At 34.9% G+C, this 18,436-nt stretch overlaps 1 protein-coding gene across 2 annotated transcripts; it reads left to right on the top strand.

Annotated features, from left to right (window-relative positions):
• Nucleotides 1-530: 530 nt before the first annotated feature.
• LOC109069112 (mitogen-activated protein kinase kinase kinase kinase 2-like) lies at nucleotides 531-17,361 on the top strand. 2 transcript variants are annotated; one of them, XM_019085798.2, is made up of 32 exons: nucleotides 531-865; nucleotides 3,661-3,718; nucleotides 4,156-4,246; nucleotides 4,610-4,674; nucleotides 5,847-5,902; nucleotides 6,004-6,051; nucleotides 6,508-6,550; nucleotides 6,757-6,829; nucleotides 7,507-7,638; nucleotides 7,735-7,797; nucleotides 7,906-7,987; nucleotides 8,369-8,476; nucleotides 9,367-9,445; nucleotides 10,844-10,902; nucleotides 11,060-11,106; nucleotides 11,195-11,233; nucleotides 11,609-11,642; nucleotides 11,727-11,886; nucleotides 11,969-12,138; nucleotides 12,615-12,656; nucleotides 12,858-12,942; nucleotides 13,085-13,164; nucleotides 13,312-13,372; nucleotides 13,766-13,889; nucleotides 13,966-14,024; nucleotides 14,154-14,257; nucleotides 15,527-15,698; nucleotides 15,919-15,987; nucleotides 16,077-16,163; nucleotides 16,271-16,341; nucleotides 16,757-16,812; nucleotides 16,917-17,361. In XM_019085798.2, exons 1-32 carry the CDS (start codon nucleotides 773-775, stop codon nucleotides 17,002-17,004), a joined length of 2,598 nt encoding a protein of 865 aa, XP_018941343.1. In that variant the 5' UTR covers nucleotides 531-772; the 3' UTR covers nucleotides 17,005-17,361. The 2 variants fall into 2 exon arrangements, with proteins under 2 accessions (XP_018941343.1, XP_042615521.1); XM_042759587.1 differs by lacking the exon at nucleotides 11,195-11,233.
• Nucleotides 17,362-18,436: the final 1,075 nt, after the last annotated feature.

Genomic DNA, 18,436 nt, shown 5'->3' with positions numbered 1-18,436 from the left:
CCGCTCTGCGAATCTGTTCTTTAGAATAGTTCATTTCAAAAAGCACGTTCGAAAAGCATTTTTTAAAGGTGATTGTTTTACGTCACTGAGGTTCCTAGCATTCCGCTGTGCTCAGTCAACGTTCCAATGAAACCAGACTATGCAGGCATTTATTGCGGTTTATTTTTGCGCTTCGTGTTTAATTCGTTTCGTTAAAATGATGTTTATTGCAATTCCACGTGCCCAGCTGAACCTTAAACATAAAGGTAGAACCTTAGAACATTTTACAATTGCATTAAACAATATTGAAAGTTTTCTTTAAAAAAAATTGTACGTTTAAATAAAATTATATTTGTTAGAACCAAATTGTATATATACATACAAGACGTGTTCAAAAGAGACGATTCTCGTTTACAACCAGTCAGCGAATTGCTTAAAACTGCTTGGAACTGTTCAGTCCTATTAGTTAATGAATCATTCGAACCAGTTTTGCGAACCGATTCATTGAAAAGATTCGACTCTAAAGACCGATACGTTCACGAATCGGACATTGCAGCCGGGTGTACTTGGCTGTAAGTGCGCTTGTGTGAGAGAAACGAAGACCGTGATTGTCCCGGTAAACTGGATGTGCACATGAAGATTTGCTTTTACTTTGCATTGAGTTATAGTTAAATCTATACAGTTTTATTATTAAATATTTTGATGACAGCGCACAAGGATGAGATGAGTTTACTGCACATCAAACTGTGTGACAGCTGTCATGAATAAGTGAAACATACAAAGAGCTGCGGCCATGAATACTATAGGAGTTTCCTTTTTAGATCCCTTGGATGATTATGAGATTATTCAACTGATCGGGAGCGGCACTTATGGAGAAGTCTTTAAGGTAAGAAAGAAATTATTATTATTATTTTTATTTTTAAAGGAAAGGTTATTGTTTGCAAATTGCACGAAGTGTTTAAGTTCGAATGTTATGTAGCCTATATGATTTGATGCGTGCTGTCAAGTTTTCGGGTGGAAAAATAACCTTTCCTTATTGGAGACTAAAAAAAAAATACCAAAAATGATTGAATTACTTGTTTATATTGTATTACTGTACAAGGAATGTATTACTTTGAACATGATATCCATGCCATGTTTTTAGACACCATGTCATTATTATCTGAAGTACCATTACCATGAAAATGATAAATATGATGAATCATGATATGATTATCATTCAGCACCATGTTAAATGTCAAAGTACCATCTGGGGGATCCTTGCTGATGTTGAAGTGATTTTCTTTACTCAGGTGTTGTTGTTGTTGTTAATTTCCTTGTTTAGGCGGAATATTTCAAGAAACCAGACCCATGATGTTAGTTGACAAACTGGATTGTTTAGTTTTCTAAAATTCACAGCATGTGTGCAGAGACACACACTCCATCCAACACAAGGAACTCAAACTGATGTGCACAGACGGATATCCACATACTATTCACTTTTATTTTATTTAAATGTCTTTGTTAGGCCATCAAAGTAGTTCCTCAACAAAATATGTAAATAAAAGTCATAGTTTAAAAATATATCATCAGATATAAAGTAGTTTGCGATTTTAAAGTAGAATATCATTTGGCTGGCTCAGAAATTTGACATGAATTAAGAGCAATCTTACTGGCACAAAAGCAACATTTGTGGAATGTTACAAATCTGGACTTTAAAACCATGTAGGCCTCCCTCAGGTGTGGAAGTGTTATTCTTCAAGATGTCTGTACGGAGCAAATATGTTGTTTTCTGTCTCTTTTATATATGTTTAATAAAGAGGTTGTGTCACTCTTTTGTAGCAATCCCTAACACAGTCCACTTTACCATAAATCAGTGGGTGAGCCAACAACCCTTACAATGCCCATCTTACAATACACAAAGAATCATTTCTAGTGTCCTCTAGCTCTCTCAACTTGGACTCAGGAAGATCTCGAGATCTAAAAATATTTCATACTGAGAATATTTCATATGAAACAGTCTGTTTTGCATTTGATGGACTTGTCAGGTCCAGATTGGACAGCAGATCGTGGACTGATATCCAACCCAAAACCATTGTTCTTGGGTTGTGGCTGTGTTATTTCAGGTTGCAATGTTAAACCATTAAGAGAACGTTGCACTGTTGCTTTAGTCATGAACGGAAGCTCTCTGGCATGCCCGGAAAAAACAACAGGAAGGCAGCTCAGTGAAGTTCCACGTTTTGTCCAGAAATGCTTAATTTGTTATGTTTATGAGTAGCCAAAAGCAAAAATGGAGGTCCACCTTCCTGACCTAACTTTTTTTTGTCTGATGATTTAGATTCATAATAGGCCCAATCATAAGTATTAAATAAGCCTTTCTGTATGTATAGCACATATTTAATGTGCATGAGTTGCCTATTTACCGCAGTAGTTTACCCCAAAATGAAAATTTGCTTAAAATGTACTTCCCCTCAGGCCATTCAATATGTAAATTAGTTTGTTTCTTCACTGGAACAGATTTGGAGAAATTTAGCATTACATCACTTGCTCTCACCAATGGATCCTCTCCACTGAATGGGTGCCATCAGAATGAGAGTCCAGACAGCTGATAAAAACATTGCCATACTCCACAAGCAATCCACACTACTCCAGTCCATCAGTTAACATCTTGTGTAGAGAAAAACTGCATGCTTGTAAAAAACATGATGTTTTTATCAGCTGTATTAGTGGTTTTATAGTAAATTGATAGAATCCTTTATAGATGGAATGAGTGATTAACTAATGGTGCAGCATCATACGGTCTAGAAAGATCTAGTAAGAGCGTCAGCTCCCTGCAGTAGCTACAGGACAAGGTTACAATCAAGGACGCAGCAGGCTGCCACTTACACTAGGATATTTGTCATTAAGATGCCTGCCAGAAGAGCTGGATCTGTTCCTGGCTTTTCTACAGCATCCCGAGCATTTCACCAAAGTAAACATGGCCTTAAAGTCGCATTAACTCGTCTCTATGTTACATTTGCTCATTTACGTACATTGTGAAATGTTTATTTGAAAACTAAGACAAGTTAAATGCTGCAGTGATTTTAGTATGGCTAATAGACAGCAATGTTCTGATAATTCCATTTAAAGAAATATATTTGCACCACTAATAATAAATCACAATAAAACAATTCTTCTTCCAGGTATTATAGTGAATTGTTGAACCTGTTAGGGAAATTCAAGCCTTTTATTTAGCAAGGAAGCATTAAATTAAATATATCATGGTTTCCACAAACACATTAAGCATAACAACTGTTTATAACATTGATAATAGTAAGAAATGTTTCCTGAGCAATGAATCATCATATTACAATGATTTCTGAATGATCAAGGCTGAACATTCAGCTTTGTCATTACATGAATAAATTAAGTTTTAAAATATTTTACAATAGAAAACAGTTATTTTATATTGTAATAATAATTTTACTATATTTTTGATTAAATAAATGCAGCATTGGTGAGCATAAGAGACTTCTCTCAAAAAATCTTACCAGCCCCAAACATTTGAATAGATATATTAATATAAAATTTGTGCACAGTCACAGATGCATGCATTGTATATCAAGAGTCATAATTATCAATTTTATTATTAATATTGTTGTAAAAGACAAAGCGCAATCTGTTTTTCCAGTTCATCATGTGATATAATGTCTTTTCTTTCAGGCTAGAAACATTAGGAGCTCAGAAATGGCTGCTATCAAAATTGTTAAACTGGATCCAGGTGTGTGAGTAGTTTTAATGTGATAAGTTTTTGACCAGGCACATTTACATATCGGGAGATTTTCATGCATCAGTGCTTTAGAGAACATACAGTAAACATTTAGAGCCATATGCTGTTTCTAACTAATCTCTCAAAATTATAGGGGTTTTATTGGATCGATTCCTTGTATGAAGGATTTATATTATAATGAGCTCTATAGTTACACATAATTATAGTTCTCAGAAGCCTCCCTGTCATGCACTACTACTGCTTTAAAAATGATTGGACTGCATTGTGTCACATGAAAAGTTATTTTTACATAGATCTCTGGAATAGTTGTTTCAGATTTGTCAATCACTGCATTCTGAAGTAAAATACTTTAAATATTTTGTGATTATGGACAATTTTTTTTAGTTCAGTATACACTCTTTTTCCTCATTCTCTCACTGCTTTTTCAGGTGATGACATCACCTCCATCCAGCAGGAGATAACAATGATGAAGGAGTGTAAACATAAGAACATTGTTGCCTATTATGGCACTTACCACAGGTACAGTAAAGTTTGTTCCTTGCCAGGTATTTCTTCAGTAGTTGTCAGGGCATAGAAAGGTGCATTCCACAACATGTTTTATACCCTTACCGGCAGAGTTACACAATCAGATGTGAAGCACAAATCACCCAGACTTGTATAATAGGATTTGTAAACAGCTGCCGAGGTGTGTCAGTACATGCTCTAGATGACTTGTGCATTCCTGAATATTATTTCAAAGGCATGCATTCCCACTCACAAGCTTTCAAAATGTTTATGACATTCTTGACATGTTTGTAAGCTATGTGTGTGCGCATGTGTATCTATTAAAAATGTTTTGTGTGCATTGACTCAAAAGACCATCTGAACTGTTCTTCTTTTCAGGAATACTAAATTATGGATCTGCATGGAATACTGTGGGGGAGGATCATTGCAGGATATCTACCAAGGTATACAGTGAATAACACACAGTATTCTGTGCAAGCATTGAGATTATTGAAAATCATAGGAAAGAGTTATTATTAAGTATCTTAAAGGAATTTGCCGAAAATGTACTTATCCTCAGGCCATCCAAGATGTAGATACATTTTCTTCGAAGAGAAATTTATCATTACATCACTTGTTCACAAATGAATCCCCTGCAGTGAATGGGTGCTGTCAGAATGAGAGTCCAAACAGCTGATGAAGACATCACAATAATCGACAAGTAATCCACATGATTCCAGTCCATCAGTTAACATCTTGTAAAGGAAAAGTGCATGTTTGTAAGAAAAAAGTTCACTATGAATGTGTTTTATCTTTGAACTGTTGCTTTTGGCCAAAATATGAGTTCATAATGAATCCAGTAATCCATAATAACGATTCATCCAGTGAAAAAGTCCATCCCCTGTTGTCCTCTTACATCAAAATCCACAGACATATTTGAACATATAAGACATATAAGGACTGTTTTAAGTTTTTTTTTTTTTTTTTTTTGCTTGTAAATGGTGCTTGATTTGTCCATAGTTCTCTCCTGATTCAGACAAGACAACATTTCCTGGAGAAAGCAGAATTATAGATGGAGGACTTGCATTTTAATTATAGGCAATGGTTTAAGGTTGAAGACATCTAAATGATGGCTCTGTTAATTACAAACATGCATCTTGTGGATTACTTGCATTACTTGTGTATTATTGTGATGTTTATATCAGCTGTTTGGACTCTCATTCTGATGGCACCCATTCCCTGAAGAGGATCCATCAATGAGATGTAATTCTAAATTTCTTCAAATCTGTTTCAATAAAGAAACAAACTCATCTACATCTTGGATGGACTGAGGGTGAATACAATTTCATCAAATTTTCATTTCATAGGTGAAGTATTCATTTAAACTTCTTAAAGTAACAGATCACTCAAAAAAGAAAATGCATTACTCTTATTGGTACAAATTTGGGATGAAAAAAAAATACATCAAAGGGGAGAAATATTTTCCACAAACCATTATAAATTTCAGTCTCTTCCTAACAACTTCCTGACAATTCCATCTCACATTTTTGAGGTGAACTATTCCTTTGAGGGTTTAATGGCTGCATTTAACCACTGCCCCAGTTATGTGAGAATTAATATAATATGCCCTTCACAGTAACCGGACCTTTAAAGGAAAAACAGATTGCTTACATCTGCAGGGAAACACTCCAGGTGAGGCTAATTAATTATTTAAAAAGCTCTTTAGAGGCACAAATCTTTCTCAATGACTCATCCCTTCATTTTGAGAAGTCTTCTGTTCTTGTCTTACCCAGGGGTTGAATCATCTCCATGAGACAGGCAAAATACACAGAGACATTAAGGTGAATTAAATGAAATATTGTACAATACTGATTAAATATTTGGGGTCCTTAAGATTTTTTTTATGTTTTTTAAGAAATCTCTTATGCTGACCAAGAGTGCATTTATGTCATAAAATACAGTAAAAAATAATACTGTGAAATGTTATTACAGTTTAAAATATCTGTTTTCTATTTTAATATAAACATGTAATTTTCACCAGCCATTACTCCAATCTTCAGTGTCACATAATCCTTCAGCTATCATAATATTTTTAGTGGAAATTGTGAAGCATTTTATTCAGGATTTGATTGAAATAGAATTTGTTTGTCTTTACTGTCACTTTTGATTAATTTAACACATCCTTGCTGAATAAAAGTAAACCCCCCATAGCATTGTATGATGGTGGCAATGTAGTGGGTATTGTGATTTTTATGTTCAAATTGTTAATTAAAATATAAACCTCTCTTCTAATATAGGGAGCTAATATTCTTCTTACTGATCGAGGAGATGTAAAATTGGGTAAGTGTTTTGGTGTGTCATTGAACCCTAAGTACAGATATATACATATTCTACACTTCATTTCGTTTTAGACACAGATGTCTGAAGCTGTAAATTTTAGATTATTGTATCCCTCCCTGTCTTTCTATCTCTGTCTGTCTGTCTGTCTGTCTGTCTGTCTGTCTGTCTGTCTGTCTGTCTCTCTCTCTCTCTCTCTCTCTCTGTAGCTGATTTTGGGGTTGCGGCTGAGATCAGTGCCTCTGTTGCCAAGAGGAAGTCCTTCATAGGAACTCCCTACTGGTGAGCCGTCTGCAAAGAGATTTGCCCTTGAGTCCTGTAGAATCACACTGTCTGTTTTAAAACAGTTAGCACGCTGTCTCTTATGATTAGTACAAAGGAATAGTTCACTCAAAAATTAATAATTTCTTCACCCTCATGTCATTCCAAACCTGAATGACTTTCTTACTTTCATGAAACACCAAAGGATGAATGACCATGATGCATAACTCTTTTCAACATTGATAATAATAAGAAATGTTGAGCAGAAAGAAAAAAATAAGCATATTAGAATGATTTCTGAAGGATCATGTGACACTGAAGACTGGAGTAATGATGTTGAAAATTCAGCTTCGCCATCTCAGACATATATTACATTTAAAAAAATAAATAAAATATAAAACAGGTATTTTGAATTGTAATAATATTTCACAATATGACTGTATTTTAGATCAAATAAATACAGCCTTAGTGAGCATAAGACAGTCTTTCAAAACATTAATAAAATCTTACCAACCCTGAATCTTAGTGTGTGTGTGTGTCTGTGATTTTATATTACATTTACAGGTTTTATAACAATACAGAAAGAATGCATGATCCTAAACATTTCCATACGATGACTGAATAAATTTTCCTGAAAGACAATCGGACTGACAGCAGGCTGTGAAGTTTCTAATGGAAAGTTGTCTTTGTTTTGTTAGGATGGCTCCTGAGGTGGCAGCAGTGGAAAAGAAGGGTGGATACAACCATCTGTGTGATATCTGGGCAGTGGGCATCACCGCCATTGAACTGGCAGAGCTACAGCCACCAATGTTTGACCTTCATCCCATGCGGTCAGAATGACTCGTTTAATTAATTTACGAGAACAGAAAATACCCTGGTAGCATAGAATTTTTGAACTGAGTTTTTTTTTTCTTTTCCTGTTGTAGTGCTCTGATGCTAATGTCTAAAAGCAGCTTCCAGCCTCCCAAACTAAAAGACAAGAGCAAATGGTGAGACTCAAAACCTCATAGAAAGATATTACATTTCTCTTAGAAATGGAAAAAGAAAAGTGAGTACCTGACATGATTGGTGAGAGGTTTGTGTCCTTGTCTTCGCAGGCCTGCAGGGTTTCATAGCTTTGTGAAGATGTGTTTAATCAAAAGTCCTCGCAAGAGGCCTACAGCAGAAACTCTTCTCCAGGTGACAAATGAATTCAACTCAAAAATCAAAGTTAATATTAGCACTGCTGCTGAATATCACATATCTATAATTACTTTCCTCATGTGATCACAAGACATGATCAAGCTTTTAAGGCATAAGTCAACATGTGTTTTAATGTATTTATTAAATTTTTTTTTTAATAATAATTAGAAAGGATGCATGTCATGTATACAGTATAACAGATCTAAGTAAAGGCTACGATCAAATCTGGATCAGTATTGGCTGATTAAAAAAAAAATCTGTGATTGATTTTTTTTGCTGAAAAAATCCTAAATGGAGCATCCCTACAAGGAATCATTACATGTACAATACTGCAATTTAATAAAGTCTGATAATTTTTGCCACTGTCTCTCTTCCCAGCACCCTTTTGTAACACAGTTACTCACCAGAAAATTGATGATTGAGCTGCTGGACATGGCAAGTAACCCGGACCTCCATCATCCACCCAGTCCTGAAGAAAATGAAGAGGTGAGAACAAGACAGTTGCATTATGTTGGAATTACTGTAATTATTAGATGGCAACTACTCTGAGTTATTCATATCCTCTGGCTCAGAAATGTATTTTTATGCAAAATGTCTTATGGGTCGTATGCATAATTATTGTAATTTTTACATGACTTGACATCAGGAATACTGGGTAAGGTCATATTTAATTTCTGACAGGAATGAAAAGGACGCCGTGAGGGACAGAATACAGTACTTTTACTGTACAGTACAGTGGTTTAACAACATACCGATTGTTCAGCTGACAAAGCATCTTTCCTGAAAAAACTTTTAGTTGACAAAAACTCCATAAACCAGTTTTGAAAGTTTAGTTAAAAAAGTTTAGTTAATTATGTAAAATTACATAATCTAAGACCTTTATACAGTGCGTGCCATTGTGAATACTGTAAGTCTGTCCCTCACAGCCTCTTTTTCATCTGCATTAAATTCAATATGGCGTCTAACCTGAGCTGACCAAAGGTCTTCTGAAAGTCTTTTTAAGGAGTTAATTTAATTTCATCATAAATCATTAAGCAATAAGAAAAAGAAAAAAATATATACTGTGTGTGTAGGTATGTGTATGTATATATATATATATATATATATATATATATATATTAAAGCATTCTTGAGCTTTCAAATTTCTTACTTAAAATTACTTAAATTATTTCAATTTACTTTCCAACATACATGTCATCAAAAAGTATTTGTTCAAATAAGGATAAATAAGGAGAAGCACATGATTCAGGATTATTGGGAAACCTTTCCCTAATTTATGAGGAAATTTAATTATTTTTTCAAATATGCATGTCAGAGTTCAGTTTGTCATAGTGTACAGTTTTTTTTAGTGGCTGTTTTTTGTGTGTGTGTTAAAGTCAAGTGATACAGCCCCAGATACAATCCAGTCCAATGGGAAACATATGCCGGTGGAGAGAAGTTTATCAGAAGAACAATGTAAGTTCTGGTTAAAACTGTCCTTATTTGAAGTGAAAATTGAACATTTACACTTAACAAACTGTTAACATATTACAATACACACCATTTTTATATTATTTTTCTTTAATATCATCTGCATCCGCAGATAACAAATTCTATTTTTTTCCCCTATATTCTATTCTATTTTTCTTTTTCCTTTTTTTCTTTCTTTTTTAATTTTTTCTTTTTTTGAAGGACATTTTATTTGGTCAGTTTGAACAATATTTGGTAAAATATTATATGTATCTTATTTGCTATTATTAAATTGTATTTTATGTAAGGAATAATTCATTCAAGCTGTGCATTAAATGATTTTAATGCATTAACACAACACGAAGCGGAATTAAATGTTGCTTCATTATATGTAATCATCTTTCCATTTTATGAAGTTCACTGTCACTCCAATGTCAGAGCCATGTGTATTTTCATTGCAGCGTGTGCATGATTAGAAAGTTTAATATATGGATGTGTAGCAGAGGAGTTGCTGCTTTAACAAAGCTGCTATTGAGCTTAGCTTCAGTGATGTCAATAGGCACACAACTCATAGAGCTGGTACTGTTTAGCACACGTCTATGGCATGTCCTTCTCATCCCCCTCACACACTCACTCGCGTGAACTGGATCCAGTGCTCACATTCGAGGCCAAGCGGAGAGTGTGATGTGTGTGTGTTAGCATGTGGCAAGTCAATACCACTTTTACTGAGAGTCCATTGTCATGCATCTTGACTGTAAGATTACAGCATTCACAAGCAGATAGACAATGAAGCTTCTTCAGGGCAAATGAGGAAGTGATGTTCAAACTACTGGATGATGTTCTTGGAGGTCTCACATATATGCAACCAACAAGAACACCATAGAAATCACATTCTAACATGTTAAAAAACTTATGATCACTGAATATCGATTAATATTGAATGTTTACACTACTATTCAAAATGTTGTTCTTTTGAACTTTTATTGATCAAGAATTCTGGAAGAAAATGTATCACAGTTTCCACATATATGTTAAGCAACAGAACTGTTTTCAACATTTGGAATCAGAAATGTTTCTTGAGCACCAAATCAGCATATTAGAATGATTTCTGAAGGATCATGTTACACTGAAGACTGGAGTAATGATGCTGAAAATTCAGCTTTGCTATCGCAGGAATAAATTACATTTCAAAATATATTAAAATAGAAAACAATTGTTTAAATTGTAATAGTATTGCACAATATGGCTGTTTTACTGTTTTCTTTTAATCAAATAAATGCAGGCAATGTCAGCATAAAATACTTTTTTCAAAAAACATTCAACATCTTACCCCAAACTTTTGAATGGTACAAATATGTAAATGAAGAATACAAATGTGTAATATGTGTTTGTGGTTTGTTTCAGTTGACCAGGTTAAGTTTACTGCTCCCAGGAGAAAAGAGACTGAACCCTATCCTGACCTGGTCAGTTTTATTGCACTCTCTTGGTGATGTTCTCTTTAGGCCAATGAGGCAAAGAAAACACAAACCACATCCTATCACACTTCATAAAGTACTCTGTGTCATAATTCATGGTTCTCACGCAACACAAAAAATTAATTAGGTATGTTTATGTTCTCAGGGATCGTGTGATGATTGGAGCATATCTGGAGATGAACCAGAGTCACCGTGAGTGTTGATTGATGTGGACTTATAATTGCACTACAGATTTAAACAGTTATTATAACCTTTATTTGAACTGTATTCATTGCTGCAGGGGGCTTTTGGAAAGAGTAGAGGAGGAATTACAGCATAGGTGGGACATGCTTATATTCTGGCTCCACCTTGTGGAGTGGCATCTAATGCAAGAAAAAACAAACCAAAATAAATAAATAAATAACTATATCAGCTAAAAGTGAAATTATGCGTTGATTACTATATTTTTTGTTTGTAGATATATAATGTATATTTATGTATGTGTGTATAAGCATAGTATTAAATAGTTTTTCTACTTTCCTTCTTCTTCTTCCTTTTTTTATTTTTTACAACTACTTTTTTAATTTTTATTGTTATTTTTATCGTTTAATGATGTTCTCTTTGGTTATCTATTATGTTCACCTGCAGAAATATACTTTGCACCATGTGTATACTAATATTTTGTCATTCATTTTGAACTGCCTTTCTCTTTCAGGAGCTTGACAGTAAAAAGACACTCATATTTTGAGGTATTTCATAACCTGTCCTAATGATTAATTTATGATTCTATAAAAAATTATTCAAGACTTTAAACATTTTCTGATGTTTCATAGTGGAGTAAGAGGAAAAGTGGACTGTTCAGCCCACCACCTGTCTCTTCAACAACATCACTTCCTCCCATGAGCTCTTTAGACTCTCATCTGGAGGACAAGAACCTTACGCTTCGACCTAGTGCTACTCTATGCCCTGAATCTGTATTAAATCCAAAATCAGGTATTACTATCTGCACATTCAAGACACATAGAAAATTCACCATACAAAGTTTTAAAACATTTCTCTCTTTGTATTTTGTCAGCGTTGTTGAGGTGTTCAGGCAGTCAGGATGTGCGGCACTGGTACAGTGACCCTTATGTTCCTGATGGTAATGACACACAGGACAAACAGAGGACTCTTACAAGGACTTTGAGCAGAGACAGTGCTCTTTCTTTGGAGTGGAGCACCATGAGGAAGAAAACAGAGGACTCTGTGAGTTACACAATATTGGATGTTACAAATAACAGACTTACACTTATGTGTGCTTGTATCCCACACTTTAATACATCTCAGCTACATTAATGTCCTTTTATCAAACACGGTGTCAGATATAAAGAAATGATTCACATGCATTCCCTGTGCAGATTTAGTATTTTTTGTCTAGTTTAGTATCGCTTAATTTATCAACATCAGTTTGGTCATTGAAAAACCTACATTAGTCAACCACTATTAAGTAGTTTTTAATTAATTGTTTGAAACATTATTAGATTATTAGGTGTTATTACATTAAATCTAGCACATTATTTGGTTAGCGTAGTGCTAGATGTTTCAGCACCATGGACAGATCTCAAAAACCCACTATATAATACACATTGTGTATGTTTTTCTGAGTCACTAAAAGTATTACTGACAGACTAAAAGATCATATAGAAACTGTTCCTTGTATTTTTTTAACCCTTAATTCATAGAGAGCAGATTCTCACGGACTTCCTCCCACTCCCCAAGTCTATGTAAGTTTAATCACCTAATAGCACCTTCTAAGTGTGTTAAACCTAGATATTACTAAATTAGAGTGTGACAGTTGGCATAAAAATTAATGACTAGTTTGTCACTTTTAGGCCCAGTATCTATGTATGAACCTAAGAATTAATCTTAAAATTTACATCCGTTGTGCTGTATTTATGAATCATTGCATAATTCATTTTGCATAGATGGGGGCCTGTTTTACTAAAGTCTTTAATGGATGTCCACTGAAAATTCATTGTGCAGAGACATGGGTTTTGCCCAAAACAAGAGGTACAGATTTTCTTCCATCCTACTGATGCAGAATTTTAATGAAAATTTAATTTAAATATAGATTGAAAAACTTTCCAGTATCAGTAATACAGAATCAGCGTATTATTGAATTCTGTTTGATTTCTCAATCTGTTCCTCACAGATCAATATTTAATTCTGGGTTCAGAGGAGGGTGTTTATATCCTTAACTTAAATGAACTGCATGAAGACACTTTAGAAAAGGTACTGCTGGCTACTGCATCTGTGTGTATGACAACATTTTGATTTAATATTATGACTCAATAACTGTTTCTGTCATAAAATATAACTCAAGAATTAAATCTTATTTTTAATGATTAATATGTTTTTGCCTCCTGATTTCTATTGCAGTTGCTTCCACAGAGATGTACTTGGCTTTACGTTATGAACAATGTCTTAATGTCCATCTCTGGTATGTAACATTTTTACAGATGTTGTGATGTGATACCAGTAACAGCCCACCAGTTTGAGAAATTACATGCTCAGAAATTACAAACTGTGTTTGCACTGAATTTCTTAAAAAAAAGAAATATAAGTTTCAAATTTATTAAATGTTTCATTCCAAATTCTCAAAAATGTACAGTACATCGTGGTCGAGTAGAAATCCATTATGGATATTGTCAAAATCCAAACATGCGTTAGATTAAAGATTAAACACAATATTTTTTAAAAGACGTCTTTGTTTTAAAAGTTTATTTGAGGTTTGTATAAATAAATGTATAGTTACAGGAAATTGAGAAAAACTCTAATGGGCTCCTCAGTGGTCTGTAAACTTCTATTCTGTTCTACTTTATTCTATTCTTAGGTAAGTCGTCTCATCTCTACTCTCATAGACTGACAGCTCTATTTGAACAGCGAGGGCATTTACAGAGGAAACAGGGTCACATGTCCCTTGGCACCAACCGCTTCACGGAACGGATCATCCACAGGTCAAAGAAACACACAAAAGTTTAATAATTCAGCTTAAATGTTGCTCATTTGGAACTCAAAATAATCTTTTCACAGGAAGTTTGCTGTGTCAGTGAAGATTGCAGACACTAAGGGCAGTCGGAAGTGCAGCGTGGGTGAGGACCATTTCCAATGTCACAATAGATAAATGTTAATTCATTTCATCCCGATGAATGTCTTTGCTGACTTTCTGGTCAAGATGGAACAATACTGAAAGCCATGTTTTCTTGATTTTTCTTCATCAGCTCGTAACCCATACACAGACAGCACGTTCTTGTGTGCTGCAGTTCCCTCTGGTCTTGTACTACTGTTGTGGTATGAACCACTGCAGAAGTTCATGCACCTCAAGGTAATAATAGCAATGCTATAAAGCCTAGTATATCATATTTGATAGATTTCTAAGACCTCTAAATTATCAACAATTACAACATTGCTGAGAAACCTGTACACACTTTTTGCATACAGTATATCCTGTCATCTGATTTATAGTTGATATTTTTTAGCAAATAAAAGGCCCTTTCCACCGTTGGGTTGTGGTTCACATATATTTTTGGCTTGAAATCTATGACGGTTTTTATAAAGTAAACAAAAATCCATTTGAATATTTCAAGATGAACACTTGCTGGACTGAAGCAACTAGATTTGAATGATTACCCATACATCATCATCATTATCAAAAAAAAAAAGAATATATAAAAATATGAATATCTAATATGATAAGACACCACTTTTGAGGAACTTGTACATCTTTCAGTCATCATTGTATTGCATTATATTTTCTGCCCTTCATTAAAAGCAGTCAGATTAAAATCAGAATTTCATCTTACTTTCTGGCCATAACAATATCAGCAGCTGCACTAAATTGCATATTTTTGCTCTGTTTGGACCTCTAAATAAAATTGAAGGGTTTTTTCTCCTTTAGTATGAGCACCATATTCTCTTATATCACACTATTTGAGCCATAAAAGTCTTATGTATTAAATATAGGGCTGTGCAATTAATCGAATTCGATTGTCATGCGCATCTCGTCAGTAAAGACGGTCCCGTGATTAGTACTAAATCAGCATCACCTGCTTTCAGATGGAGCGGCTTTCACTACACAGAGCCGTGGTTCACTGACAAACTAGGCGATATCGCGTTCGAAATCGAATGCGATTCATCTGCGATTATGAGGGCGATTTTGCCTAATTGTCAGTGAAATATGGCTCTGTGTAGTGAAAGCCGCTCAATCTGAAAGCAGGTGATGGTGATTTAGTACTAATCACGGGACCGTCTTTACTGATGAGGTGCGCACGACAGTCGAATTCGATTAATTGCACAGCCCTAATCAAATATGATACTCAAAAAACCCCAACTGCTCCCCGGGCGCCGCAGCATAAATGGCTGCCCACTGCTCTGGGTGTGTGTTCACGGTGTGAGTGTGTGTGTTCACTGCTGTGTGTGTGCACTTTGGATGGGTTAAATGCAGAGCACAAATTCTGAGTATGGGTCACCATACTTGGCTGTATGTCATGTCACTATCACTTTCAATATTATACTTTCCCTAACAAGAGTCTGTGTAACATCTGGTAGTCATTCTCTCATTACATTTCTTCTTTCTTATTGTCTTCTCATTGAACACATAGCCGTGCCCCTCCCGGACCCATTGCCCATCTTTGAACTGCTGGTGTTAATGACAGATGAGCTTCCTCAGCTCTGTGTGGGTGTCCAGGAAAGCCTCCAACAGCAAAACGAACGACAGCTAAAGTTTGACATCATCAATCTGAATGGCATGCCAAACCCTCAGCAAGGTAAGTGACTGACTGACTGACTGACTGCTGGTTTTGCATGAATTCAGGGCTGAAGAATTTCACAGCAAGCATCACATTTCAACCCATTCCTATGAACTCAACAGATATTCCCCTTACAATCAGTAAAGAAAATATGAAAAACATGCAAATTTTGAATGGGCCTACTGTGTTCTATTCACTGAAAAGTGTGTGAATGTGTGATGTTTGTGTCTTTTCTTAGACAGTGAAACAATAAGAGCTGTACAGGTGACACAGCTGGACAGAGACACAGTGTTAATTGCACTGGAAAGTATGTATGATTTATATGTATGATTAATACAACTTCTAAACAATGCACTGATACTTATATTGTAAATGAATCCTCTTGTCATCTTCTAGAATCGGTGAAGATTGTCAATATGCAGGGTGTCCCCAGCAAGGAGTTAGCATCCGAACTGGAGTTTGACTTCCCTATTGAAACTTTAGGTACAAACCTAACATAACATTAAAATACAGTATTTGTTGACCATTGAATTATACATTGATTAATACAAGTGGCATACTGTAAGTCTTCATGTGCTGCTTTTCAACAGTTTGTTTAGAAGAAAGTGTTTTAGCTTTCTGGAAACATGGGCTTAAAGGACTTAATCTTCACAACTGTGAGGTAAAGAGTTATGTTTTTTTTTGTGCATTTTAATAGACCTCAGTCAGGGTAGCACTGTATTGAAACATAGACAGGAGTGAAAGTGATGCTGTGAAGGACTGAAGGACAGTGCGTTCAATGGATTGTACTGTTTTTTTTTTTCACACCATAGTGATTGTTCAGCTGATGAAATGTCTGTCTGAAAAAAAAAAAACTTTCAATAGACAAAAACTCCATAAAACATTTTTGAAAGTTGTGAGTTGTAAAAGTTTTATACAGTGCATGCCTTTGTAAAAGTCTACTCACAGCCTCATTTTCATTCCTGTCAAAAATTAAATATGGCATCTAACCTGACAAATCAGTACATCATTTGTTGATTTTTAATAGTTGAAATTTTTTTACTGTGGATTAAGATCATCCTCATGTGTCCTTGCAGATAACACAGGAAATCACAGACAAAAGCCGTCAGTTCAAAGTTTTAGGCACGCACAGGTATTGACTTTCTTTCTCCGCCTTTCATTGTTTTTCCTTTTAACTTTAATAAAAATTGCATTTCATTCTTCTTAATGTCTTTTTTCTCCCATCTTGGTTTACAGAGACATTGTTTTGCAAAGCACCCCAACTGATAACCCTTCAGCCACTAGCAATTTATATATTTTAACAGGTCACGAGAGCAGCTACTGAGGAAAGCCAGTGGACAGAAACTGTAAATAACATGCATGACAACATAATGGGCGTTTGAGAGCCAGAATGCATGACAACTTTTAATACAGAGACTTTTAGAGCTGTGCATCTGTCCTATGTGTCTGTGCGAACACGGTCCTTCAGTTGATCTCACTGGTACACAATGTGAGGAAAGCCCAAAGCCTTGGCTCTTTTATTTGTTCCTCTAAAGGTATTTTTGTCATTGTTGTCAATGTCTCTTGCATGAAATAATCTGGATTAAACAATTGTATTTAAATTAAAACGATCATGTGATAATTTTGTGATGGAAAGATTGTGTTAACTACTAATAAACTGATACAGACGTCTTTTAATAATCAAGTCAAGTCAAGTCAAAGTTTATTTATATAGCACAAATTTAACACAACTGTAGCTGATCCAAAGTGCTTTACAGTAAAACATGATTTAAAATAGAAAATAGTGGAGATATAAGCAAATACCATATACAACAGACAAATTTTACAAAAAACACCAACTATATATACATAAAAAGAATAAAATAATATAAATACATAAACAGTATCACTCAAAAGCTAAGGTATAAAAATATGTCTTTAAGCTAGTTTTAAAAACATCCAGTGATGGAGAAGCCCTAATACTCAAGGGTAGACCATTCCAGAGCTTTGGGGCAGCTACAGAGAAAGCTCGATCACCTTTTGATTTGCAGCGAGAACGAGGAACCGATAAAAGTAACTGATCTCCAGATCTTAATTGCCTAACAGCTGTGTAAGGTTTTACAAGATCAGAAATGTAATCCGGGGCCGAGTTATGCAATGCTTTGTATGCAAAAAGAAGAATCTTAAAATCTATTCTAAATTTTATGGGAAGCCAATGCAATGAGGCAAGGACAGGGGAGATATGGTCTCTTTTTCTAGTTCCTGTCAGCAATCTAGCTGCCGAGTTTTGAACCATCTGTAAACGAGAAAGTGTAGATTGAGGTAGGCCAATATAGAGCGAATTGCAGTAGTCTAGTCGAGAGGAAATTAGTGCATGAATCACTACTTCAAGGTCTTTTCTAGAAAGAAAGTGTTTTACTTTTGCTACAGATCTAAGTTGGAAAAAGCTACTCTTCACAACTGCATTTATGTGCTTGTCAAACTGAAAAAGAGGGTCAAAGTAGACACCATGATTTTTGGCATGATTGTGCAAATTATTACTTAAAAAACCTAACTGTGTTTTTGACAGAGTTGTTGGTAGCAGCAGGACCCAGTAGAAGCACTTCGGTTTTATTTTCATTTAGTTGCAGTGAGTTATTTGACATCCAGGATTTAACTTCATTTAGACATGAGAACAGACGGTCTAAGGAAAGGTCGTTGGCATATTTGATTGGAAGATATAATTGAAGGTCGTCAGCGTAACAGTGATAACTTATATTATATTTCCGGAATATTGA

Source organism: Cyprinus carpio, chromosome A7 (genome assembly GCF_018340385.1).
Source record: "Cyprinus carpio isolate SPL01 chromosome A7, ASM1834038v1, whole genome shotgun sequence".
Lineage (NCBI taxonomy): Eukaryota > Metazoa > Chordata > Actinopteri > Cypriniformes > Cyprinidae > Cyprinus > Cyprinus carpio.
The sequence above is the reverse complement of the archived record's forward strand: the minus strand, read 5'-3'. Positions and strand labels throughout refer to the sequence as shown.